The sequence below is a fragment of the Musca autumnalis genome, unplaced genomic scaffold (genome assembly GCF_047663935.1).
Source record: "Musca autumnalis isolate F117 unplaced genomic scaffold, ASM4766393v1 scaffold_3, whole genome shotgun sequence".
In the NCBI taxonomy this organism is placed as follows: domain Eukaryota; kingdom Metazoa; phylum Arthropoda; class Insecta; order Diptera; family Muscidae; genus Musca; species Musca autumnalis.
The window spans coordinates 218,968,536-218,995,961 of NW_027411866.1; the positions used below are offsets into that span (position 1 = coordinate 218,968,536).

General features: G+C 31.9%; 1 protein-coding gene across 2 annotated transcripts; it reads right to left on the reverse strand.

Moving 5' to 3' along the window:
• Positions 1–758: 758 nt before the first annotated feature.
• Positions 759–26,329, reverse strand: LOC141398988 (ryncolin-1-like). Of its 2 annotated transcripts, none has more exons than XM_073976880.1 (6): positions 26,094–26,329; positions 25,943–26,031; positions 25,781–25,854; positions 25,585–25,710; positions 1,019–1,429; positions 759–954 (listed from the first exon to the last, which is right to left on the reverse strand). In XM_073976880.1, the coding sequence occupies exons 3-6, from the start codon at positions 25,801–25,803 to the stop codon at positions 819–821; spliced, it is 696 nt and encodes a 231-aa protein (XP_073832981.1). In that variant the 5' UTR covers positions 25,804–25,854; positions 25,943–26,031; positions 26,094–26,329; the 3' UTR covers positions 759–818. The 2 variants fall into 2 exon arrangements, with proteins under 2 accessions (XP_073832981.1, XP_073832982.1); XM_073976881.1 differs by having other exon boundaries at positions 25,781–25,876; positions 26,094–26,214.
• Positions 26,330–27,426: the final 1,097 nt, after the last annotated feature.

A 27,426-nucleotide genomic window follows, 5' to 3' on the forward strand; every position in this document is an offset into this window, starting at 1 on the left:
TCCCCACTTAAAAAGATTATTACACAAAAACTAAAATGACCACTTGGACCCTATTTTGCAAACAGATAACCAGCGCTACATTTCTGTGCAAGATGAAGCATGATTTGAAATGTCATAAACTCAAAATACTTGTATTGAATTATGGCAAAGTCGTAGTAAATAAGTTGTAACTCGTCGAGTTTTAGAGATATCAGAATGAAAATTTGACACAATATAAATTAGAAGTCGTAGAAGAAATAGAAATTGCTAACCCAGAAAACGCATTTTTTGAGTTAGGCCACTCTTTGAGTAAATGAGCGATATGATTTAACTGCCTCTTTGGAGGCAAACTTTTTGCTGGGTTTATTACAATTTTAATTTACCTTTCTCATGATAAGTTGTTTTAATTTCCGAAATTACTGACATATGCCTTACATATGGGGGTTCCTGAGCGAAATCGGACACTTTTTCAAGATGAGGTTTTTGATTTCCTTTGTTTTTTGCTGTGGTGATGCTGCTCATCAACAAAACATTTTAGTATATTTTCAGAATTTTTTGACAAACGGTTCTAGAGATATCGCCCCCTAAAAATGTCAAATTCTGTAAAAACTATGTGCACAGAAATATTCATAACTTCTTTAATATTGGTCCAAATAGAAGAAAAAATATTTTTTTATTTTTTGTTGTTTTATCAGCTATCTAATAAAAAATATAAAAAAATTTTGCACAGTGGGCTTGTATGGAATTTTCGTGATTTAAAATTTAAATTCATTTTTAACGCTGTTGTAGAATCAAAGGGAACAAATTTATTAATTTTGTTATTCCATATTAAACATTTATTAATTGTTTATTTTTGGGCGCAACAACATTGCGGCATATTCAAACGAATAGTAGGAACCTTTCCAATCCGGATTATTCCAGCTAACACCTCTTGTAGATGCATTCACTTCTTGCATATATGGTCCAAATAAATGACTGAAAAAAATTAAAAAATGATGAAAAATACAAATTTCCATGGTATGACATAAATGAACTATACCTTTCATAGCAAGCGTTAAACCACCATGCACCTCTCCACGCTTTGGCACAATTTCCTTCGTCATATGCGTCATTATCCTCATCGTATGTGGAAAAATTGTACCCAATGTGAGTCCGCATTTGATCACCCGCATTTCCATCATATTTACCCAAAAATTTGATTCGATATTTTTCCGTCTCATTGCCTATCTCAAAGCCATCATAGATAGCACAACGCTCTTCTCCATCCCATGTTCTCAATATAATTAACAATTCTACAACTGCTTTAGTAGTGGTTAGTGGATGAAGTTTTTCCATGCCAATGAAAAATTCTCCGAAAGGTGGATTTCCGAATCCGGCTTTATATTCACTCCAACTTCTTTTAAAATACACGGAGCCATCCATTCTCGTTAAAATGGTTGTCCATCTAGACCTACATCCGTTATGTGAAAATATCATAAACAACAATCTAAATTAAAAAAGGAATTATGGACGGACCTATCAACTGGCTAATTGGTTGATTCATCATGTTTTGGGTGCAAGGTATTCTTGGTTCCATGGATAAGACAAGACTGTTTTTTGGAAAGTGGTACCAGAAGGTTGCGATAAGAACTACAATATAGGAAATTAGAAAAACTTTAAAAAAATTCTTTAAAAAATCCACGTTTTGTGGTCTGAGTAACCTTGGAAAAAATTGTTTAAAAAATCCACGTTTTGTGGTCTGAGTAACCTTGGAAAAAATTCTTTAAAAAATCCACGTTTTGTGGTCTGAGTAACCTTGGAAAAAATTGTTTAAAAAATCCACGTTTTGTGGTCTGAGTAACCTTGGAAAAAATTGTTTAAAAAATCCACGTTTTGTGGTCTGAGTAACCTTGGAAAAAATTGTTTAAAAAATCCACGTTTTGTGGTCTGAGTAACCTTGGAAAAAATTGTTTAAAAAATCCACGTTTTGTGGTCTGAGTAACCTTGGAAAAAATTGTTTAAAAAATCCACGTTTTGTGGTCTGAGTAACCTTGGAAAAAATTGTTTAAAAAATCCACGTTTTGTGGTCTGAGTAACCTTGGAAAAAATTGTTTAAAAAATCCACGTTTTGTGGTCTGAGTAACCTTGGAAAAAATTGTTTAAAAAATCCACGTTTTGTGGTCTGAGTAACCTTGGAAAAAATTGTTTAAAAAATCCACGTTTTGTGGTCTGAGTAACCTTGGAAAAAATTGTTTAAAAAATCCACGTTTTGTGGTCTGAGTAACCTTGGAAAAAATTGTTTAAAAAATCCACGTTTTGTGGTCTGAGTAACCTTGGAAAAAATTGTTTAAAAAATCCACGTTTTGTGGTCTGAGTAACCTTGGAAAAAATTGTTTAAAAAATCCACGTTTTGTGGTCTGAGTAACCTTGGAAAAAATTGTTTAAAAAATCCACGTTTTGTGGTCTGAGTAACCTTGGAAAAAATTGTTTAAAAAATCCACGTTTTGTGGTCTGAGTAACCTTGGAAAAAATTGTTTAAAAAATCCACGTTTTGTGGTCTGAGTAACCTTGGAAAAAATTGTTTAAAAAATCCACGTTTTGTGGTCTGAGTAACCTTGGAAAAAATTGTTTAAAAAATCCACGTTTTGTGGTCTGAGTAACCTTGGAAAAAATTGTTTAAAAAATCCACGTTTTGTGGTCTGAGTAACCTTGGAAAAAATTGTTTAAAAAATCCACGTTTTGTGGTCTGAGTAACCTTGGAAAAAATTCTTTAAAAAATCCACGTTTTGTGGTCTGAGTAACCTTGGAAAAAATTCTTTAAAAAATCCACGTTTTGTGGTCTGAGTAACCTTGGAAAAAATTCTTTAAAAAATCCACGTTTTGTGGTCTGAGTAACCTTGGAAAAAATTCTTTAAAAAATCCACGTTTTGTGGTCTGAGTAACCTTGGAAAAAATTCTTTAAAAAATCCACGTTTTGTGGTCTGAGTAACCTTGGAAAAAATTCTTTAAAAAATCCACGTTTTGTGGTCTGTGTAACCTTGGAAAAATTTTTTTTAAAAATCCACGTTTTGTGGTCTGTGTAACCTTGGAAAAAATTCTTTAAAAAATCCATGTTTTGTGGTCTGAGTAACCTTGGAAAAAATTCTTTAAAAAATCCATGTTTTGTGGTCTGAGTAACCTTGGAAAAAATTCTTTAAAAAATCCACGTTTTGTGGTCTGATTAATTTTGGAAAAATTGTTTAAAAAATTCACGTTTTGTGGTCTGATTAATTTTGGAAAAAATTCTTTAAAAAATCCACGTTTTGTGGTCAGATTAATTTTGGAAAAATTCTTTAAAAAATCCACGTTTTGTGGTCTGATTAATTTTGGAAAAAATTCTTTAAAAAATCCACGTTTTTGTGGTCTGATTAATTTTGGAAAAATTCTTTAAAAAATCCACGTTTTGTGGTCTGATTAATTTTGGAAAAAATTCTTTAAAAAATCCACGTTTTGTGGTCTGATTAATTTTGGAAAAAATTCTTTAAAAAATCCATGTTTTGTGGTCTGATTAATTTTGGAAAAAATTCTTTAAAAAATCAACGTTTTGTGGTCTGATTAATTTTGGAAAAAATTCTTTAAAAAATCCACGTTTTGTGGTCTGATTAATTTTGGAAAAAATTCTTTAAAAAATCCACGTTTTGTGGTCTGATTAATTTTGGAAAAAATTCTTTAAAAAATCCACGTTTTGTGGTCTGATTAATTTTGGAAAAAATTCTTTAAAAAATCCACGTTTTGTGGTCTGATTAATTTTGGAAAAAATTCTTTAAAAAATCCACGTTTTGTGGTCTGATTAATATTGGAAAAAATTCTTAAAAAAATGCACGTTTTGTTGTCTGATAAATTTTGAAAAATTCTTTAAAAAATCCACGTTTTGTGGTCTGATTAATTTTGGAAAAAATTCTTTAAAAAATCCACGTTTTGTGGTCTGATTTATTTTGGAAAAAATTTTTTAAAAAATCCAAGTTTTGTTGTCTGATTAATTTTGGAAAAAATTCTTAAAAAAATGCACGTTTTGTTGTCTGATAAATTTTGAAAAATTCTTTAAAAAATCCACGTTTTGTGGTCTGATTTATTTTGGAAAAAATTTTTTAAAAAATCCACGTTTTGTGGTCTGATTAATTTTGGAAAAAATTCTTTAAAAAATCCACGTTTTGTGGTCTGATTAATATTGGAAAAAGTTCTTAAAAAAATGCACGTTTTGTTGTCTGATAAATTTTGAAAAATTCTTTAAAAAATCCACGTTTTGTGGTCTGATTAATTTTGGAAAAAATTCTTTAAAAAATCCACGTTTTGTGGTCTGATTTATTTTGGAAAAAATTTTTTAAAAAATCCAAGTTTTGTTGTCTGATTAATTTTGGAAAAAATTCTTTAAAAAATCCACGTTTTGTGGTCTGATTAATTTTGGAAAAAATTCCTTATAGATCCACGTTTTGTGGTCTGAGTAACCTTGGAAAAAATTCTTTAAAAAATCCACGTTTTGTGGTCTGAGTAACCTTGGAAAAAATTCTTTAAAAAATCCACGTTTTGTGGTCTGAGTAACCTTGGAAAAAATTCTTTAAAAAATCCACGTTTTGTGGTCTGAGTAACCTTGGAAAAAATTCTTTAAAAAATCCACGTTTTGTGGTCTGAGTAACCTTGGAAAAAATTCTTTAAAAAATCCACGTTTTGTGGTCTGAGTAACCTTGGAAAAAATTCTTTAAAAAATCCACGTTTTGTGGTCTGAGTAACCTTGGAAAAAATTCTTTAAAAAATCCACGTTTTGTGGTCTGAGTAACCTTGGAAAAAATTCTTTAAAAAATCCACGTTTTGTGGTCTGAGTAACCTTGGAAAAAATTCTTTAAAAAATCCACGTTTTGTGGTCTGAGTAACCTTGGAAAAAATTCTTTAAAAAATCCACGTTTTGTGGTCTGAGTAACCTTGGAAAAAATTCTTTAAAAAATCCACGTTTTGTGGTCTGAGTAACCTTGGAAAAAATTCTTTAAAAAATCCACGTTTTGTGGTCTGAGTAACCTTGGAAAAAATTCTTTAAAAAATCCACGTTTTGTGGTCTGAGTAACCTTGGAAAAAATTCTTTAAAAAATCCACGTTTTGTGGTCTAAGTAACCTTGGAAAAAATTCTTTAAAAAATCCACGTTTTGTGGTCTGAGTAACCTTGGAAAAAATTCTTTAAAAAATCCACGTTTTGTGGTCTGAGTAACCTTGGAAAAAATTCTTTAAAAAATCCACGTTTTGTGGTCTGAGTAACCTTGGAAAAAATTCTTTAAAAAATCCACGTTTTGTGGTCTGAGTAACCTTGGAAAAAATTCTTTAAAAAATCCACGTTTTGTGGTCTGAGTAACCTTGGAAAAAATTCTTTAAAAAATCCACGTTTTGTGGTCTGAGTAACCTTGGAAAAAATTCTTTAAAAAATCCACGTTTTGTGGTCTGAGTAACCTTGGAAAAAATTCTTTAAAGAATCCACGTTTTGTGGTCTGAGTAACCTTGGAAAAAATTCTTTAAAGAATCCACGTTTTGTGGTCTGAGTAACCTTGGAAAAAATTCTTTAAAAAATCCACGTTTTGTGGTCTGAGTAACCTTGGAAAAAATTCTTTAAAAAATCCACGTTTTGTGGTCTGAGTAACCTTGGAAAAAATTCTTTAAAAAATCCACGTTTTGTGGTCTGAGTAACCTTGGAAAAAATTCTTTAAAAAATCCACGTTTTGTGGTCTGAGTAAACTTGGAAAAAATTCTTTAAAAAATCCACGTTTTGTGGTCTGAGTAACCTTGGAAAAAATTCTTTAAAAATCCACGTTTTGTGGTCTGAGTAACCTTGGAAAAAATTCTTTAAAAAACCCACGTTTTGTGGTATGAGTAACCTTGGAAAAAATTCTTTAAAAAATCCACGTTTTGTGGTCTGAGTAACCTTGGAAAAAATTCTTTAAAAAATCCACGTTTTGTGGTCTGAGTAACCTTGGAAAAAATTCTTTAAAAATCCACGTTTTGTGGTCTGAGTAACCTTGGAAAAAATTCTTTAAAAAATCCACGTTTTGTGGTCTGAGTAACCTTGGAAAAAATTCTTTAAAAATCCACGTTTTGTGGTCTGAGTAACCTTGGAAAAAATTCTTTAAAAAATCCACGTTTTGTGGTCTGAGTAACCTTGGAAAAAATTCTTTAAAAAATCTACGTTTTGTGGTCTGAGTAACCTTGGAAAAAATTCTTTAAAAAATCCACGTCTGAGTAATCTTGGAAAAGTTCTTTAAAAAATCGACGTTTTGTGGTCTGAGTAACCTTAGAAAAAATTCTTTAAAAAATCCACGTTTTGTGGTCTGAGTAACCGTGGAAAAAAATTCTTTAAAAAATCCACGTTTTGTGGTCTGAGTAAACTTGGAAAAAACTCTTTAAAAATCCTCGTTTTGTGGTCTGAGTAACCTTGGAAAAAATTTTTTAAAAAATCCAAGTTTTGTGGTCTGAGTAACCTTGGAAAAAATTGTTTAAAAAATCCACGTTTTGTGGTCTGAGTAAACTTGGAAAAAACTCTTTAAAAATCCTCGTTTTGTGGTCTGAGTAACCTTGGAAAAAATTCTTTAAAAAATCCACGTTTTGTGGTCTGAGTAACCTTGGAAAAAATTCTTTAAAAAATCCACGTTTTGTGGTCTGAGTAACCTTGGAAAAAATTCTTAAAAAAATCCACGTTTTGTGGTCAGAGTAACCTTGGAAAAAATTCTTTAAAAAATCCACGTTTTGTGGTCAGAGTAACCTTGGAAAAAATTGTTTAAAAAATCCACGTTTTGTGGTATGAGTAACCTTGGAAAAAATTCTTTAAAAAATCCACGTTTTGTGGTATGAGTAACCTTGGAAAAAATTCTTTAAAAAATCCACGTTTTGTGGTCTGAGTAACCTTGGAAAAAATTCTTTAAAAATCCACGTTTTGTGGTATGAGTAACCTTGGAAAAAATTGTTTAAAAAATCCACGTTTTGTGGTCTGAGTAACCTTGGAAAAAATTGTTTAAAAAATCCACGTTTTGTGGTATGAGTAACCTTGGAAAAAATTCTTTAAAAAATCCACGTTTTGTGGTCTGAGTAACCTTGGAAAAAATTCTTTAAAAATCCACGTTTTGTGGTATGAGTAACCTTGGAAAAATTTTTTTAAAAATCCACGTTTTGTGGTCTGAGTAACCTTGGAAAAAATTTTTTAAAAATCCACGTTTTGTGGTCTGAGTAACCTTGGAAAAAATTGTTTAAAAAATCCACGTTTTGTGGTCTGAGTAACCTTGGAAAAAATTGTTTAAAAAATCCACGTTTTGTGGAAAAAAATTGTTTAAAAAATCCTCGTTTTGTAGTCTGAGTAATCTTGGAAAAGTTCTTTAAAAAATCCACGTCTGAGTAATCTTGGAAAAGTTCTTTAAAAAATCGACGTTTTGTGGTCTAAGTAACCTTAGAAAAAATTCTTTAAAAAATCCACGTTTTGTGGTCTGAGTAACCGTGGAAAAAAATTCTTTAAAAAATCCACGTTTTGTGGTCTAAGTAAACTTGGAAAAAACTCTTTAAAAATCCACGTTTTGTGGTCTGAGTAACCTTGGAAAAAATTCTTTAAAAAATCCACGTTTTGTGGTCTGAGTAACCTTGGAAAAAATTCTTTAAAATATCCACGTTTTGTGGTCTGAGTAACCTTGGAAAAAAATTCTTTAAAAATCCACGTTTTGTGGTCTGAGTAACCTTGGAGAAAATTCTTTAAAAAATCCACGTTTTGTGGTCTGAGTAACCTTGGAAAAAATTCTTTAAAAAATCCACGTTTTGTGGTCTGAGTAACCTTGGAAAAAATTCTTTAAAAAATCCACGTTTTGTGGTCTGAGTAACCTTGGAAAAAATTCTTTAAAAAATCCACGTTTTGTGGTCTGAGTAACCTTGGAAAAAATTCTTTAAAAAATCCACGTTTTGTGGTCTGAGTAACCTTGGAAAAAATTCTTTAAAAAATCCACGTTTTGTGGTCTGAGTAACCTTGGAAAAAATTCTTTAAAAAATCCACGTTTTGTGGTCTGAGTAACCTTGGAAAAAATTCTTTAAAAAATCCACGTTTTGTGGTCTGAGTAACCTTGGAAAAAATTCTTTAAAAAATCCACGTTTTGTGGTCTGAGTAACCTTGGAAAAAATTCTTTAAAAAATCCACGTTTTGTGGTCTGAGTAACCTTGGAAAAAATTCTTTAAAAAATCCACGTTTTGTGGTCTGAGTAACCTTGGAAAAAATTCTTTAAAAAATCCACGTTTTGTGGTCTGAGTAACCTTGGAAAAAATTCTTTAAAAAATCCACGTTTTGTGGTCTGAGTAACCTTGGAAAAAATTCTTTAAAAAATCCACGTTTTGTGGTCTGAGTAACCTTGGAAAAAATTCTTTAAAAAATCCACGTTTTGTGGTCTGAGTAACCTTGGAAAAAATTCTTTAAAAAATCCACGTTTTGTGGTCTGAGTAACCTTGGAAAAAATTCTTTAAAAAATCCACGTTTTGTGGTCTGAGTAACCTTGGAAAAAATTCTTTAAAAAATCCACGTTTTGTGGTCTGAGTAACCTTGGAAAAAATTCTTTAAAAAATCCACGTTTTGTGGTCTGAGTAACCTTGGAAAAAATTCTTTAAAAAATCCACGTTTTGTGGTCTGAGTAACCTTGGAAAAAATTCTTTAAAAAATCCACGTTTTGTGGTCTGAGTAACCTTGGAAAAAATTCTTTAAAAAATCCACGTTTTGTGGTCTGAGTAACCTTGGAAAAAATTCTTTAAAAAATCCACGTTTTGTGGTCTGAGTAACCTTGGAAAAAATTCTTTAAAAATCCTCGTTTTGTGGTCTGAGTAACCTTGGAAAAAATTCTTTAAAAAATCCACGTTTTGTGGTCTGAGTAACCTTGGAAAAAATTCTTTAAAAAATCCACGTTTTGTGGTCTGAGTAACCTTGGAAAAAATTCTTTAAAAAATCCACGTTTTGTGGTCTGAGTAACCTTGGAAAAAATTCTTTAAAAAATCCACGTTTTGTGGTCTGAGTAACCTTGGAAAAAATTCTTTAAAAAATCCACGTTTTGTGGTCTGAGTAACCTTGGAAAAAATTCTTTAAAAAATCCACGTTTTGTGGTCTGAGTAACCTTGGAAAAAATTCTTTAAAAAATCCACGTTTTGTGGTCTGAGTAACCTTGGAAAAAATTCATTAAAAAATCCACGTTTTGTGGTCTGAGTAACCTTGGAAAAAATTCTTTAAAAAATCAACGTTTTGTGGTCTGAGTAACCTTGGAAAAAATTCTTTAAAAAATCCACGTTTTGTGGTCTGAGTAACCTTGGAAAAAATTCTTTAAAAAATCCACGTTTTGTGGTCTGAGTAACCTTGGAAAAAATTCTTTAAAAAATCCACGTTTTGTGGTCTGAGTAACCTTGGAAAAAATTCTTTAAAAAATCCACGTTTTGTGGTCTGAGTAACCTTGGAAAAAATTCTTTAAAAAATCCACGTTTTGTGGTCTGAGTAACCTTGGAAAAAATTCTTTAAAAAATCCACGTTTTGTGGTCTGAGTAACCTTGGAAAAAATTCTTTAAAAAATCCACGTTTTGTGGTCTGAGTAACCTTGGAAAAAATTCTTTAAAAAATCCACGTTTTGTGGTCTGAGTAACCTTGGAAAAAATTCTTTAAAAAATCCACGTTTTGTGGTCTGAGTAACCTTGGAAAAAATTCTTTAAAAAATCCACGTTTTGTGGTCTGAGTAACCTTGGAAAAAATTCTTTAAAAAATCCACGTTTTGTGGTCTGAGTAACCTTGGAAAAAATTCTTTAAAAAATCCACGTTTTGTGGTCTGAGTAACCTTGGAAAAAATTCTTTAAAGAATCCACGTTTTGTGGTCTGAGTAACCTTGGAAAAAATTCTTTAAAGAATCCACGTTTTGTGGTCTGAGTAACCTTGGAAAAAATTCTTTAAAAAATCCACGTTTTGTGGTCTGAGTAACCTTGGAAAAAATTCTTTAAAAAATCCACGTTTTGTGGTCTGAGTAACCTTGGAAAAAATTCTTTAAAAAATCCACGTTTTGTGGTCTGAGTAACCTTGGAAAAAATTCTTTAAAAAATCCACGTTTTGTGGTCTGAGTAAACTTGGAAAAAATTCTTTAAAAAATCCACGTTTTGTGGTCTGAGTAACATTGGAAAAAATTCTTTAAAAATCCACGTTTTGTGGTCTGAGTAACCTTGGAAAAAATTCTTTAAAAAACCCACGTTTTGTGGTATGAGTAACCTTGGAAAAAATTCTTTAAAAAATCCACGTTTTGTGGTCTGAGTAACCTTGGAAAAAATTCTTTAAAAAATCCACGTTTTGTGGTCTGAGTAACCTTGGAAAAAATTCTTTAAAAATCCACGTTTTGTGGTCTGAGTAACCTTGGAAAAAATTCTTTAAAAAATCCACGTTTTGTGGTCTGAGTAACCTTGGAAAAAATTCTTTAAAAATCCACGTTTTGTGGTCTGAGTAACCTTGGAAAAAATTCTTTAAAAAATCCACGTTTTGTGGTCTGAGTAACCTTGGAAAAAATTCTTTAAAAAATCTACGTTTTGTGGTCTGAGTAACCTTGGAAAAAATTCTTTAAAAAATCCACGTCTGAGTAATCTTGGAAAAGTTCTTTAAAAAATCGACGTTTTGTGGTCTGAGTAACCTTAGAAAAAATTCTTTAAAAAATCCACGTTTTGTGGTCTGAGTAACCGTGGAAAAAAATTCTTTAAAAAATCCACGTTTTGTGGTCTGAGTAAACTTGGAAAAAACTCTTTAAAAATCCTCGTTTTGTGGTCTGAGTAACCTTGGAAAAAATTTTTTAAAAAATCCAAGTTTTGTGGTCTGAGTAACCTTGGAAAAAATTGTTTAAAAAATCCACGTTTTGTGGTCTGAGTAAACTTGGAAAAAACTCTTTAAAAATCCTCGTTTTGTGGTCTGAGTAACCTTGGAAAAAATTCTTTAAAAAATCCACGTTTTGTGGTCTGAGTAACCTTGGAAAAAATTCTTTAAAAAATCCACGTTTTGTGGTCTGAGTAACCTTGGAAAAAATTCTTAAAAAAATCCACGTTTTGTGGTCAGAGTAACCTTGGAAAAAATTCTTTAAAAAATCCACGTTTTGTGGTCAGAGTAACCTTGGAAAAAATTGTTTAAAAAATCCACGTTTTGTGGTATGAGTAACCTTGGAAAAAATTCTTTAAAAAATCCACGTTTTGTGGTATGAGTAACCTTGGAAAAAATTCTTTAAAAAATCCACGTTTTGTGGTCTGAGTAACCTTGGAAAAAATTCTTTAAAAATCCACGTTTTGTGGTATGAGTAACCTTGGAAAAAATTGTTTAAAAAATCCACGTTTTGTGGTCTGAGTAACCTTGGAAAAAATTGTTTAAAAAATCCACGTTTTGTGGTATGAGTAACCTTGGAAAAAATTCTTTAAAAAATCCACGTTTTGTGGTCTGAGTAACCTTGGAAAAAATTCTTTAAAAATCCACGTTTTGTGGTATGAGTAACCTTGGAAAAATTTTTTTAAAAATCCACGTTTTGTGGTCTGAGTAACCTTGGAAAAAATTTTTTAAAAATCCACGTTTTGTGGTCTGAGTAACCTTGGAAAAAATTGTTTAAAAAATCCACGTTTTGTGGTCTGAGTAACCTTGGAAAAAATTGTTTAAAAAATCCACGTTTTGTGGAAAAAAATTGTTTAAAAAATCCTCGTTTTGTAGTCTGAGTAATCTTGGAAAAGTTCTTTAAAAAATCCACGTCTGAGTAATCTTGGAAAAGTTCTTTAAAAAATCGACGTTTTGTGGTCTAAGTAACCTTAGAAAAAATTCTTTAAAAAATCCACGTTTTGTGGTCTGAGTAACCGTGGAAAAAAATTCTTTAAAAAATCCACGTTTTGTGGTCTAAGTAAACTTGGAAAAAACTCTTTAAAAATCCACGTTTTGTGGTCTGAGTAACCTTGGAAAAAATTCTTTAAAAAATCCACGTTTTGTGGTCTGAGTAACCTTGGAAAAAATTCTTTAAAATATCCACGTTTTGTGGTCTGAGTAACCTTGGAAAAAAATTCTTTAAAAATCCACGTTTTGTGGTCTGAGTAACCTTGGAGAAAATTCTTTAAAAAATCCACGTTTTGTGGTCTGAGTAACCTTGGAAAAAATTCTTTAAAAAATCCACGTTTTGTGGTCTGAGTAACCTTGGAAAAAATTCTTTAAAAAATCCACGTTTTGTGGTCTGAGTAACCTTGGAAAAAATTCTTTAAAAAATCCACGTTTTGTGGTCTGAGTAACCTTGGAAAAAATTCTTTAAAAAATCCACGTTTTGTGGTCTGAGTAACCTTGGAAAAAATTCTTTAAAAAATCCACGTTTTGTGGTCTGAGTAACCTTGGAAAAAATTCTTTAAAAAATCCACGTTTTGTGGTCTGAGTAACCTTGGAAAAAATTCTTTAAAAAATCCACGTTTTGTGGTCTGAGTAACCTTGGAAAAAATTCTTTAAAAAATCCACGTTTTGTGGTCTGAGTAACCTTGGAAAAAATTCTTTAAAAAATCCACGTTTTGTGGTCTGAGTAACCTTGGAAAAAATTCTTTAAAAAATCCACGTTTTGTGGTCTGAGTAACCTTGGAAAAAATTCTTTAAAAAATCCACGTTTTGTGGTCTGAGTAACCTTGGAAAAAATTCTTTAAAAAATCCACGTTTTGTGGTCTGAGTAACCTTGGAAAAAATTCTTTAAAAAATCCACGTTTTGTGGTCTGAGTAACCTTGGAAAAAATTCTTTAAAAAATCCACGTTTTGTGGTCTGAGTAACCTTGGAAAAAATTCTTTAAAAAATCCACGTTTTGTGGTCTGAGTAACCTTGGAAAAAATTCTTTAAAAAATCCACGTTTTGTGGTCTGAGTAACCTTGGAAAAAATTCTTTAAAAAATCCACGTTTTGTGGTCTGAGTAACCTTGGAAAAAATTCTTTAAAAAATCCACGTTTTGTGGTCTGAGTAACCTTGGAAAAAATTCTTTAAAAAATCCACGTTTTGTGGTCTGAGTAACCTTGGAAAAAATTCTTTAAAAAATCCACGTTTTGTGGTCTGAGTAACCTTGGAAAAAATTCTTTAAAAAATCCACGTTTTGTGGTCTGAGTAACCTTGGAAAAAATTCTTTAAAAAATCCACGTTTTGTGGTCTGAGTAACCTTGGAAAAAATTCTTTAAAAAATCCACGTTTTGTGGTCTGAGTAACCTTGGAAAAAATTCTTTAAAAATCCTCGTTTTGTGGTCTGAGTAACCTTGGAAAAAATTCTTTAAAAAATCCACGTTTTGTGGTCTGAGTAACCTTGGAAAAAATTCTTTAAAAAATCCACGTTTTGTGGTCTGAGTAACCTTGGAAAAAATTCTTTAAAAAATCCACGTTTTGTGGTCTGAGTAACCTTGGAAAAAATTCTTTAAAAAATCCACGTTTTGTGGTCTGAGTAACCTTGGAAAAAATTCTTTAAAAAATCCACGTTTTGTGGTCTGAGTAACCTTGGAAAAAATTCTTTAAAAAATCCACGTTTTGTGGTCTGAGTAACCTTGGAAAAAATTCTTTAAAAAATCCACGTTTTGTGGTCTGAGTAACCTTGGAAAAAATTCATTAAAAAATCCACGTTTTGTGGTCTGAGTAACCTTGGAAAAAATTCTTTAAAAAATCAACGTTTTGTGGTCTGAGTAACCTTGGAAAAAATTCTTTAAAAAATCCACGTTTTGTGGTCTGAGTAACCTTGGAAAAAATTCTTTAAAAAATCCACGTTTTGTGGTCTGATTAATTTTGGAAAAAATTCTTTAAAAAATCCATGTTTTGTGGTCTGAGTAACCTTGGAAAAAATTCATTAAAAAATCCACGTTTTGTGGTCTGAGTAACCTTGGAAAAAATTCTTTAAAAAATCCACGTTTTGTGGTCTGAGTAACCTTGGAAAAAATTCTTTAAAAAATCCAGGTTTTGTGTTCTGAGTAACCTTGGAAAAAATTCTTTAAAAAATCCACGTTTTGTGGTCTGAGTAACCTTGGAAAAAATTCTTTAAAAAATCCACGTTTTGTGGTCTGAGTAACCTTGGAAAAAATTCTTTAAAAAATCCACGTTTTGTGGTCTGAGTAACCTTGGAAAAAATTCTTTAAAAAATCCACGTTTTGTGGTCTGAGTAACCTTGGAAAAAATTCTTTAAAAAATCCACGTTTTGTGGTCTGAGTAACCTTGGAAAAAATTCTTTAAAAAATCTACGTTTTGTGGTCTGAGTAACCTTGGAAAAAATTCTTTAAAAAATCCACGTTTTGTGGTCTGAGTAACCTTGGAAAAAATTCTTTAAAAAATCCACGTTTTGTGGTCTGAGTAACCTTGGAAAAAATTCTTTAAAAAATCCACGTTTTGTGGTCTGAGTAACCTTGGAAAAAATTCTTTAAAAAATCCACGTTTTGTGGTCTGAGTAACCTTGGAAAAAATTCTTTAAAAAATCCACGTTTTGTGGTCTGAGTAACCTTGGAAAAAATTCTTTAAAAAATCCACGTTTTGTGGTCTGAGTAACCTTGAAAAAAATTCTTTAAAAAATCCACGTTTTGTGGTCTGAGTAACCTTGGAAAAAATTCTTTAAAAAATCCACGTTTTGTGGTCTGAGTAACCTTGGAAAAAATTCTTTAAAAAATCCACGTTTTGTGGTCTGAGTAACCTTGGAAAAAATTCTTTAAAAAATCAACGTTTTGTGGTCTGAGTAACCTTGGAAAAAATTCTTTAAAAAATCCACGTTTTGTGGTCTGAGTAACCTTGGAAAAAATTCTTTAAAACATCCACGTTTTGTGGTCTGATTAATTTTGGAAAAAATTCTTTAAAAAATCCACGTTTTGTGGTCTGATTAATTTTGGAAAAAATTCTTTAAAAAATCCACGTTTTGTGGTCTGATTAATTTTGGAAAAAATTCTTTAAAAAATCCACGTTTTGTGGTCTGATTAATTTTGGAAAAAATTCTTTAAAAAATCCACGTTTTGTGGTCTGATTAATTTTGGAAAAAATTCTTTAAAAAATCCACGTTTTGTGGTCTGATTAATTTTGGAAAAAATTCTTTAAAAAATCCACGTTTTGTGGTCTGATTAATTTTGGAAAAAATTCTTTAAAAAATCCACGTTTTGTGGTCTGATTAATTTTGGAAAAAATTCTTTAAAAAATCCACGTTTTGTGGTCTGATTAATTTTGGAAAAAATTCTTTAAAAAATCCACGTTTTGTGGTCTGATTAATTTTGGAAAAAATTCTTTAAAAAATCAACGTTTTGTGGTCTGATTAATTTTGGAAAAAATTCTTTAAAAAATCCACGTTTTGTGGTCTGATTAATTTTGGAAAAAATTCTTTAAAAAATCCACGTTTTGTGGTCTGATTAATTTTGGAAAAAATTCTTTAAAAAATCAACGTTTTGTGGTCTGATTAATTTTGGAAAAAATTCTTTAAAAAATCCACGTTTTGTGGTCTGATTAATTTTGGAAAAAATTCTTTAAAAAATCCACGTTTTGTGGTCTGATTAATTTTGGAAAAAATTCTTTAAAAAATCCACGTTTTGTGGTCTGATTAATTTTGGAAAATATTCTTTAAAAAATCCACGTTTTGTGGTCTGATTAATTTTGGAAAAAATTCTTTAAAAAATCCACGTTTTGTGGTCTGATTAATTTTGGAAAAAAATCTTTAAAAAATCCACGTTTTGTGGTCTGATTAATTTTGGAAAAAATTCTTTAAAAAATCCACGTTTTGTGGTCTGATTAATTTTGGAAAAAATTCTTTAAAAAATCCACGTTTTGTGGTCTGATTAATTTTGGAAAAAATTCTTTAAAAAATCCACGTTTTGTGGTCTGATTAATTTTGGAAAAAATTCTTTAAAGAATCCACGTTTTGTGGTCTGATTAATTTTGGAAAAATATCTTTAAAGAATCCACGTTTTGTGGTCTGATTAATTTTGGAAAAAATTCTTTAAAAAATCCATGTTTTGTGGTCTGATTAATTTTGGAAAAAATTCTTTAAAAAATCCACGTTTTGTGGTCTGAGTAACCTTGAAAAAATTCTTTAAAAAATCCACGTTTTGTGGTCTGAGTAACCTTGGAAAAAATTCTTTAAAAAATCCAAGTTTAGTGGTCTGAGTAACCTTGGAAAAAAGTCTTTAAAAAATCCACGTTTTGTGGTCTGAGTAACCTTGGAAAAAAATGGTTTAAAAAATCCACGTTTTGTGGTCTGAGTAACCTTGGAAAAAATTCTTTAAAAAATCCACGTTTTGTGGTATGAGTAACCTTGGAAAAAATTCTTTAAAAAATCCACGTTTTGTGGTCTGAGTAACCTTGGAAAAAATTCTTTAAAAAATCCACGTTTTGTGGTCTGAGTAACCTTGGAAAAAATTGTTTAAAAAATCCACGTTTTGTGGTCTGAGTAACCTTGGAAAAAATTTTTTAAAAAATCCACGTTTTGTGGTCTGAGTAACCTTGGAAAAAATTCTTTAAAAAATCCACGTTTTGTGGTCTGAGTAACCTTGGAAAAAATTGTTTAAAAAATCCACGTTTTGTGGTCTGAGTAACCTTGGAAAAAATTTTTTAAAAAATCCACGTTTTGTGGTCTGAGTAACCTTGGAAAAAATTCTTTAAAAAATCCACGTTTTGTGGTCTGAGTAACCTTGGAAAAAATTGTTTAAAAAATCCACGTTTTGTGGTCTGAGTAACCTTGGAAAAAAATTGTTCAAAAAATCCACGTTTTGTGGTCTGAGTAACCTTGGAAAAAATTGTTTAAAAAATCCACGTTTTGTGGTCTGAGTAACCTTGGAAAAAATTGTTTAAAAAATCCACGTTTTGTGGTCTGAGTAACCTTGGAAAAATTGTTTAAAAAATCCACGTTTTGTGGTCTGAGTAACCTTGGAAAAAATTGTTTAAAAAATCCACGTTTTGTGGTCTGAGTAACCTTGGAAAAAATTCTTTAAAAAATCCACGTTTTGTGGTCTGAGTAACCTTGGAAAAAATTGTTTAAAAAATCCACGTTTTGTGGTCTGAGTAACCTTGGAAAAAATTCTTTAAAAAATCCACGTTTTGTGGTCTGAGTAACCTTGGAAAAAATTGTTTAAAAAATCCACGTTTTGTGGTCTGAGTAACCTTGGAAAAAATTCTTTAAAAAATCCACGTTTTGTGGTCTGAGTAACCTTGGAAAAAATTGTTTAAAAAATCCACGTTTTGTGGTCTGAGTAACCTTGGAAAAAATTGTTTAAAAAATCCACGTTTTGTGGTCTGAGTAACCTTGGAAAAAATTGTTTAAAAAATCCACGTTTTGTGGTCTGAGTAACCTTGGAAAAAATTGTTTAAAAAATCCACGTTTTGTGGTCTGAGTAACCTTGGAAAAAATTGTTTAAAAAATCCACGTTTTGTGGTCTGAGTAACCTTGGAAAAAATTGTTTAAAAAATCCACGTTTTGTGGTCTGAGTAACCTTGGAAAAAATTCTTTAAAAAATCCACGTTTTGTGGTCTGAGTAACCTTGGAAAAAATTCTTTAAAAAATCCACGTTTTGTGGTCTGAGTAACCTTGGAAAAAATTGTTTAAAAAATCCACGTTTTGTGGTCTGAGTAACCTTGGAAAAAATTGTTTAAAAAGTCCACGTTTTGTGGTCTGAGTAACCTTGGAAAAAATTGTTTAAAAAATCCACGTTTTGTGGTCTGAGTAACCTTGGAAAAAATTGTTTAAAAAATCCACGTTTTGTGGTCTGAGTAACCTTGGAAAAAATTCTTTAAAAAATCCACGTTTTGTGGTCTGAGTAACCTTGGAAAAAATTGTTTAAAAAATCCACGTTTTGTGGTCTGAGTAACCTTGGAAAAAATTGTTTAAAAAGTCCACGTTTTGTGGTCTGAGTAACCTTGGAAAAAATTGTTTAAAAAATCCACGTTTTGTGGTCTGAGTAACCTTGGAAAAAATTCTTTAAAAAATCCACGTTTTGTGGTCTGAGTAACCTTGGAAAAAATTGTTTAAAAAATCCACGTTTTGTGGTCTGAGTAACCTTGGAAAAAATTCTTTAAAAAATCCACGTTTTGTGGTCTGAGTAACCTTGGAAAAAATTGTTTAAAAAATCCACGTTTTGTGGTCTGAGTAACCTTGGAAAAAATTGTTTAAAAAATCCACGTTTTGTGGTCTGAGTAACCTTGGAAAAAATTCTTTAAAAAATCCACGTTTTGTGGTCTGAGTAACCTTGGAAAAAATTGTTTAAAAAATCCACGTTTTGTGGTCTGAGTAACCTTGGAAAAAATTCTTTAAAAAATCCACGTTTTGTGGTCTGAGTAACCTTGGAAAAAATTGTTTAAAAAATCCACGTTTTGTGGTCTGAGTAACCTTGGAAAAAATTGTTTAAAAAATCCACGTTTTGTGGTCTGAGTAACCTTGGAAAAAATTCTTTAAAAAATCCACGTTTTGTGGTCTGAGTAACCTTGGAAAAAATTCTTTAAAAAATCCACGTTTTGTGGTCTGAGTAACCTTGGAAAAAATTGTTTAAAAAGTCCACGTTTTGTGGTCTGAGTAACCTTGGAAAAAATTGTTTAAAAAATCCACGTTTTGTGGTCTGAGTAACCTTGGAAAAAATTCTTTAAAAAATCCACGTTTTGTGGTCTGAGTAACCTTGGAAAAAATTCTTTAAAAAATCCACGTTTTGTGGTCTGAGTAAACTTGGAAAAAATTCTTTAAAAAATCCACGTTTTGTGGTCTGAGAAACCATGGAGAAAATTCTTTAAAAAATCCACGTTTTGTGGTCTGAGTAACCTTGGAAAAAATTCTTTAAAAAATCCACGTTTTGTGGTCTGAGTAACCTTGGAGAAAATTCTTTAAAAAAAAGACGTTTTGTGGTCTGAGAAACCATGGAGAAAATTCTTTAAAAAATCCACGTTTTGTGGTCTGAGTAACCTTGGAAAAAATTCTTTAAAAAATCCACGTTTTGTGGTCTGAGTAACATTGGAAAAAATTCTTTAAAAAATCCACGTTTTGTGGTCTGAGTAACCTTGGACAAAATTCTTTAAAAAATCCACGTTTTGTGGTCTGAGTAACCTTGGAAAAAATTCTTTAAAAAATCCACGTTTTGTGGTCTGAGTAACCTTGGAAAAAATTCTTTAAAAAATCCACGTTTTGTGGTCTGAGTAACCTTGGAAAAAATTCTTTAAAAAATCCACGTTTTGTGGTCTGAGTAACCTTGGAAAAAATTCTTTAAAAAATCCACGTTTTGTGGTCTGAGTAACCTTGGAAAAAATTCTTTAAAAAATCCACGTTTTGTGGTCTGAGTAACCTTGGAAAAAATTCTTTAAAAAATCCACGTTTTGTGGTCTGAGTAACCTTGGAAAAAATTCTTTAAAAAATCCACGTTTTGTGGTCTGAGTAACCTTGGAAAAAATTCTTTAAAAAATTCACGTTTTGTGGTCTGAGTAACCTTGGAAAAAATTCTTTAAAAAATCCACGTTTTGTGGTCTGAGTAACCTTGGAAAAAGTTCTTTAAAAAATCCACGTTTTGTGGTCTGAGTAACCTTGGAAAGAATTCTTTAAAAAATCCACGTTTTGTGGTCTGAGTAACCTTGGAAAAAATTCTTTAAAAAATCCACGTTTTGTGGTCTGAGTAACCTTGGAAAAAATTCTTTAAAAAATCCACGTTTTGTGGTCTGAGTAACCTTGGAAAAATTTCTTTAAAAAATCCACGTTTTGTGGTCTGAGTAACCTTGGAAAAAATTCTTTAAAAAATCCACGTTTTGTGGTCTGAGTAACCTTGGAAAAAATTCTTTAAAAAATCCACGTTTTGTGGTCTGAGTAACCTTGGAAAAAATTCTTTAAAAAATCCACGTTTTGTGGTCTGAGTAACCTTGGAAAAAATTCTTTAAAAAATCCACGTTTTGTGGTCTGAGTAACCTTGGAAAAAATTCTTTAAAAAATCCACGTTTTGTGGTCTGAGTAACCTTGGAAAAAATTCTTTAAAAAATCCACGTTTTGTGGTCTGAGTAACCTTGGAAAAAATTCTTTAAAAAATCCAAGTTTTGTGGTCTGAGTAACCTTGGAAAAAATTCTTTACAAAATCCACGTTTTGTGGTCTGAGTAACCTTGGAAAAAATTTTTTAAAAAATCCACGTTTTGTGGTCTGAGTAACCTTGGAAAAAATTCTTTAAAAAATCCACGTTTGGTGGTCTGAGTAACCTTGGAAAAAATTCTTTAAAAAATCCACGTTTTGTGGTCTGAGTAACCTTGGAGAAAATTCTTTAAAAAAAGACGTTTTGTGGTCTGAGTAACCTTGGAGAAAATTCTTTAAAAAAAAGACGTTTTGTGGTCTGAGAAACCTTGGAGAAAATTCTTTAAAAAATCCACGTTTTGTGGTCTGAGCAACCTTGGAAAAAATTCTTTAAAAAATCCACGTTTTGTGGTCTGAGTAACCTTGGAAAAAATTCTTTGAAAAATCAACGCTTTGTGGTCTGAGTAACCTTGGAAAAATTCTTTAAAAAATCCACGTTTTGTGGTCTGAGTAACCTTGGAAGAAATTCTTTAAAAATCCGCGTTTTGTTGTCCGATTAATTTTGGAAAAAATTGTTTAAAAAATCCGCGTTTTGTGGTCCGATTAATTTTGGAAAAAATTCTTTAAAAAATCCACGTTTTGTCGTCTGAGTAACCTTGGAAAAAATTCTTTAAAAAATCCACATTTTGTGGTCTGAGTTGTTGAACAAATTTCTACTTTGTTTAGAAATATCTAAAATCACAATATATGCTTTGAAATTTATATATGTGTCAAATTATGAAAATTGTAAAAATATTTTTTCATTCTAATAAAACTTTTGAACTGTGAATATTACAATAGGTTATGGGCCTATAGTTTTCACATTACATACAAGGATAAAAGGTAGACTTTCGCAACTAAAAGGATTACGATGGGCGACAACAATAAGTTCTTTGGAATTGAAAAGCTTAACCAAGATAATTATTATAATTGGAACTTTAAACTTAAAATGTATTTGATAAAGGAAGATCTTTGGTCTGTCATAGAGTCTCCCACCCCAGAAGAATCTGAGATTTGGAACAAACAAGATAAAGAGGCATTTGCCATTATAAGTTTATGTGTAGAAGACAATCAGTTGATACACATTCGGAACGAAAAAAGCTCAAGAGGGGCATGGAATAGTTTGAAGGCTCAGCATGAACGGGTAACATTAAGTTCAAAGGTTACGCTAATGAGAAAGATATGTAATATGCATATGAGCGAAGGGGAAAACATGCAATCACATATAAATACCATGATGGAGTTATTCGATAAATTGCAAGCTATTGGATCTCAAAGCATAACGGAAGACTGGAAAGTATCAATGCTACTGAGCAGCCTCCCATCCAGCTATGATGGCTTAATTACAGCACTAGAGGTAAGACCTGACAAAGATCTTTCAATTGACATGGTGAAAAGCAAATTAATGGAAGAATACCATAAGAGATGTGAGCGTGATATTCCACATGAAATGTCAGTCCTAAAAAGCTTCAAAAATCCGAAGAAATTTGATTTAAAAACATGTTATTTTTGCAAGAAACCTGGCCATATTAAATCTGAATGTGTGAAGTATCAAGAGTGGTGCAGGAAAAACAGAAAATATGCCAATGTAAGTGAATGTATGCAAGAAAATCAAGAGACCGAATACGTTTTGATGACAGCAAATAAAGAAGACGATGACACTGTGTGGATTATAGACTCTGGAGCAAGTTGTCACATTTCAAGAAACCAAAAATTATTCAATCAACTGGATTTCAACGACCAATCTCATACAATAAGTGTAGCAAATGGAAGTCGGTCTCAATCCAAAGGAAAAGGTGTATGCAAAATAAGAACGGATTCGGCCATCCTAAGTATTACTGATGTTTATTTTGTACCTGACTTTAATTCTAACTTGCTTTCAGTAAGAAAGATTACTGAGAAAGGGTACAAAGTCAGTTTTTTTGAGAAAGAATGTGTAATACTGAAAGATTCTAAAATCATTTGCAAGCAGTTCTTAAGAATGGTTTATATGTTCTAAATTCTAATTCTGAAAAAGCTCTGTCCGATGATGATTGTAATAAAGGTTGTATACACTATTGGCATCGTGTTCTTGGTCATCACAATGAAGCCGATATTCAAAAATTAAAGAGAGATGATTTAGCAGATGATTTACAAATTGGTATTTGCAATAAACATGATGCACCTTGCGAGGTGTGTTTACAAAGCAAAATGGTCAGAACATCATTCCCGAAGGAAAGCCTAAGCCGATCGAAGAGCTGTTTTGATCTAATTCATTCTGATGTTTGTGGCGCAATATATCCTGCGACTTATAGTGGTAATAAGTACTTTATAACTCTAATAGATGACTATAGTAGATATTGCACTGTATATCTTTTGAAGACAAAAGATGAAGTCTATGACAAGATAGTAGAGTTTTGGAATACAGTACGAAATTAGACCGGTAATTTCCCAAAGGCTATTAGGTCAGATAGAGGAGGAGAATATATAAATCAAAAATTGAAGACGTTCTTAAATACATGTGGTACAGAAATTCAATATACAGTTCCATATAGCCCCCAACAAAATGGGGCTGCAGAACGAAAGAATCGCACTTTAATGGAGATGGTAAAATGCATGTTGGTTGATTCAAAACTCAATAAAGCCATTTGGGGAGAGGCATTAATGACTGCAAATTACATTCAGAATCGATTGCCTTCACGAAGTGTTGCAACAACACCATATGAATTGAAGTTCAAAAGGAAACCAAGTTTGAAAAATTTGCATACATTTGGTTGTTATTGTTATGTGCATGTACCAAAAGAAAAAAAGGAGAAAATTGGATGCTAAATCAAGCCGAAAGATATTAGTCGGATATGACCACAATTCTAAGGGTTTCAGAATTCTTGATCCGAGTAGTAACAAAATTGAAATTTCACGGGGTGTTTCATTTTTAAATAAGGAACTGATCAGTATCTTCAATCAATCTTCAAATCAATCTCATAGTTTAGTACTTTTGCCATATAGTCTCAAAGAGGAATGTAAAAATCAAGAAAAAAGTAGTGTTGTCAATAACTTAGAAAGTGTGGATCTTTTGGAAGATGAAGATAATGACCCTGAAGAGACAATTGAAAATGATAACACAGAACATGAAGAATTGAGTGAAAATTTCGAACATATATCAGATTCCAATGAAAATTTTGAAGATGCCATACAAAGTCCAATTCCAAAAAGAAGAATATCGAGTCGCGCTAATAAAGGAGTCTTACCTAAAAAATTTCAAATAAATTCGGCCATTATCACGAAAGAACCAAGTAATTTTAATGAGGCCATTTCAATTAAGGAGGAGAAAGCTCAATGGATATCAGCCATGAAAGAAGAACTGGCTTCAATATATGAAAATGGTACGTGGATTTTCGTCGACCTTCCTCCAGGTAGAAATGCTATTGGATGTAAATGGGTTTTTAAAAAAAGACAAATGAAAAGGACGAAGTTGAACGATTTAAGGCTCGTTTAGTAGCTCAAGGATATAATCAAAAATTTGGCATAGACTACGATGAAGTATTTGCTCCCGTTGTTAGACATACAACATCAAGAATTTTATTTTCAATAGCAGGAAAGAATCAAATGCATTTATATCACTTTGACGTGAAGACCGCTTTTTTGAATAATGATTTACATGAAACGATTTATATGAAACAACCGCCTGGATTCCAATCAAGAGATGAACCAAATAAAGTATGCATGCTTAAGAAAAGTCTGTATGGTCTGAAACAAGCGGCTCGTTCGTGGAACCAATGCTTTCATACGGCATTAATAGAATACGGTTTTCAACAAAGTGCTATAGATCCATGTTTATATACAAATATTTGCGGAGAAAATATTCAATACCTTTTGGTTTATGTCGATGACATAATAGTAGCAAGTAAAAATATTGAATTTATCGAAGAAGTATTCAAGAAGCTAAGTAGTAAATTTCTTATAACAAATTTGGGACCGATCAAACATTATCTAGGAATGCAAGTAGTTCGTAACAAAGATGGAAGTTACATGTTAAATCAAGAAAGCTATATAATAAAGATAGTGAATAATTTCGGACTTCGAGATACAAAGTACTCAGATATTCCTCTAAATCCAGCTTACAACAGAACATCAGAGGCAGAAAAACTACTGGACAATAAAATGTATCAACGAGCAATTGGATGTCTCCTATATATTGCGACCAATACAAGACCTGACAATGCAGCAAGTGTGGCAATTCTTTCTCAAAAGGTGGATGGACCAACTACCGAAGATTGGAACGAAGTGAAACGTATTATAAAGTATTTGAAGGGGACAGCAAAACTATTTTTAAAACTTAGCAGTGTTTTGGAAAATGATCAATTACACGGATACGTCGATGCTGATTGGGCAGAGAATAAAATTGATCGAAAATCTCATAGTGGCTATGTTTTTTATCTGAATGGTGGAATAATTAGTTGGTCTTGTCGAAAACAATCAAGTGTGTCTTTATCGACTGCAAAGGCAGAGTATATTGCTTTGGTTGAAGGATGTAAAGAGGCTAAGTGGATTCATGGCCTTTTAACAGAAATGTGTTTTAGTGTCATTACTCCTATCACTATATACGAAGACAATCAAAGCTGTATCAAAATGGTTTTCAATGAGAAATTCAATGCAACATCAAAACATATAGATATTAAATACAATTTTGTGAAAGATTATTGTAATCAAAATTTTGTAAATCTGAAATATTGTCCAACTGAAGAAATGGTAGCCGATTTGTTAACAAAGCCTTTACCAAGAAATCGGCTGCAATACTTAAGATCTTTGATTGGACTTCTAAACAAAGAGGAGGAGTGTTGAACAAATTTCTACTTTGTGTAGAAATATCTAAAATCACAATATATGCTTTGAAATTTATATGTGTCAAATTATGAAAATTGTAAAAATATTTTTTCATTCTAATAAAACTTTTGAACTGTGAACATTACAATATGAGTAACCTTGGAAAAAATTCTTTAAAATATCCACGTTTTCACGTTTCACTTTAAGACCTCCTCTCGAATCACCTTGATTTTTGTTGAAGCGATTTGCATTCGCTACCTCCATTACAACGGTAAAAGTTTTTTCAGGGGCAAGTCCATATTTCTTAGGAAAACACCCCGAAAGGTGTAAAAAAATCCCTATGTCAGCATATGTGGCGGTCGGAGAGCACGGTAACTCTCGAACTGTTCAACCGATTTGGTCCAACATTTGGTCTTCGTCATATTGTATCCAAACTTAGTTTCATGGGACAATACCGGTCCACAACTTCCGGTACTTCTCCCCAATATTTAAAAAATGGCTGAGGGTATATATGTGTCGGCAAAACCGACTAACAATTTTTTACTTGTTTTCTTTTATTTCGCTCTCTGCTGCTTTTGAACTCACGAACTTCTGATTTGTAGAAATGTACATCAATATTTCTTCGTAATTTTGTGAACAAAAAACCAAGGTTTTGTAGTCGAACACACTAGCTCTGAGTGGGCACATTCTAATCTTAATATAAAAAATGTTTGATGATTGAAATGGTTTGATTTGAAATGTCTTCGTTTCCGGCATATTGCCATTACGAGTATACCTACCAATTTTTATCTAGCCGATTACATATGTTTTGCACATTCACTTTCTGTGCATTTTCCACTATATTTCCGTTCACATCTTCAATTCTTGCCAAAATGTCTGTCTTATTAATCTGTTGACGAAGTTGTCTGAAAATAGTTTAGCAAATAAGAAAACTTGAATAATATCATTTGAATACTGAATCACAATGTTACTTACATATGCCGGATATCAGAATTCATTACTTAAATTTTTTCCAAAATTTTATCCATTTTTTCTCTTGTTCATATTGCCTGAAAATACGAATATAGAAGACTTAGATTTGAATTGAGAATTTTCGTTTGGAGCAATTGAATTGAATAAATTTATTCCAGCACCCACCTCTTGTCCGATTCCAGCAAAAGGGTATTCACTTTTATGAATAAATGTCTCCACAAAAATAAAAGATGGTCATCTTCTTCATAGGGATACTGGTGAATTACAATGACTTTAAATATGTTGTTATTCATTATTATTTTTGGTTACGACTTACACATAATTCTTCGCTGGTGATATTATCAGCTGCATCATTAGAAGCGAGTATAATTATCAATAAGAAAATAATTGGAATCACTTTCATTTTACTCGTACAAAATTAAACATCACAGTCACAACCGTTGGAGCGTACTGATAATTCTATACAAAGAATCCTCTTTTTAAGTGTCAATGATTTCATATTTATTCAGATTAATTGTATTCAATTAATTGCTGATAAGCGATATGCATGATCTGTAACGAACAACAGATGGTGAATTCTTATCTTTTAACTTGAAACAGTATTTCTTTTAATCAATAGTTTCTTAAATATTACCCCATTCTGAGAGAAGAAAATTATGTTTTACACCGACGTCAATTTTTCCAGCCAGCAAAAAGTGCCATCTTCTGATTAGAGGTTGAACTACACAATGTCTATGTCCACGGAGGGCAAGCTTACCACGTCCGAGTATTGGAGAGAAAATGTTGTCGAAATGATAAATTGACCAATTTGCGTAAATGGAAAATAACCATGTCGTGTGAAGCGTGATAATGATAAAGCATTAACATTATTGGGACAAGTTATCACTATAGGCGTCATTACTGACGGCTCAGTTAAAAGCACTCCTCGGGCTGCTTTAAATGATATTCTGGATCTCCGAACGACAGCCGTTGCTTCAGGTTTGACTCATTATCCGTAATCTTTCCGGGACGGTCTGGCAATATACACAGACGGATCCAAAGTGGGAGAAGGCACTGGCGCCGGCTTCTTTTTCGAGAACCCACTAATTGAACACTCATACAGGCTTTACGATAGCTGCTTCGTTTTTCAGACATGGATCCTTGCTATCAAAAAAGCTGCTGGTGACGGTATAAGTGGATAGACATGCGCCCCTCAAGAATCTCAAGTCACAAACCTTTATTTCTCCTGAAAAACAGTTGCAGATGAACTAGCTCGCGGTGGCACTAAGTCTATCGACCTATCAGTTGATCCAACTGTCCGGCCACCAATGTACTACTTCGGTAAACTTTATGAAATCTATGGCGAAAAGGCACATCAAAGATGGCTCTTAGAACTTAGCTGCAGGACATCCAAAGAAATCTGACATGTAGTCCCTCCTCTCATTCGATATGTTAGGGATGAAAATCACGGTGGGACTGCCTTTTTCCTCGATGAAAGGAAAGCGTTTTACTACCATTAAGGCAGAAAAAGGAAAACTCGAAACATGAGCTTTTGAAGGTTGGAAAAAAACACTGGCATTAGTGTAATATGTTTGAGAAAAATTATTTTGAAGGGGACAAGATATTTAGTAACTGACTAGCAAAATGCCCGCTACTTCGTATGGGGAAAA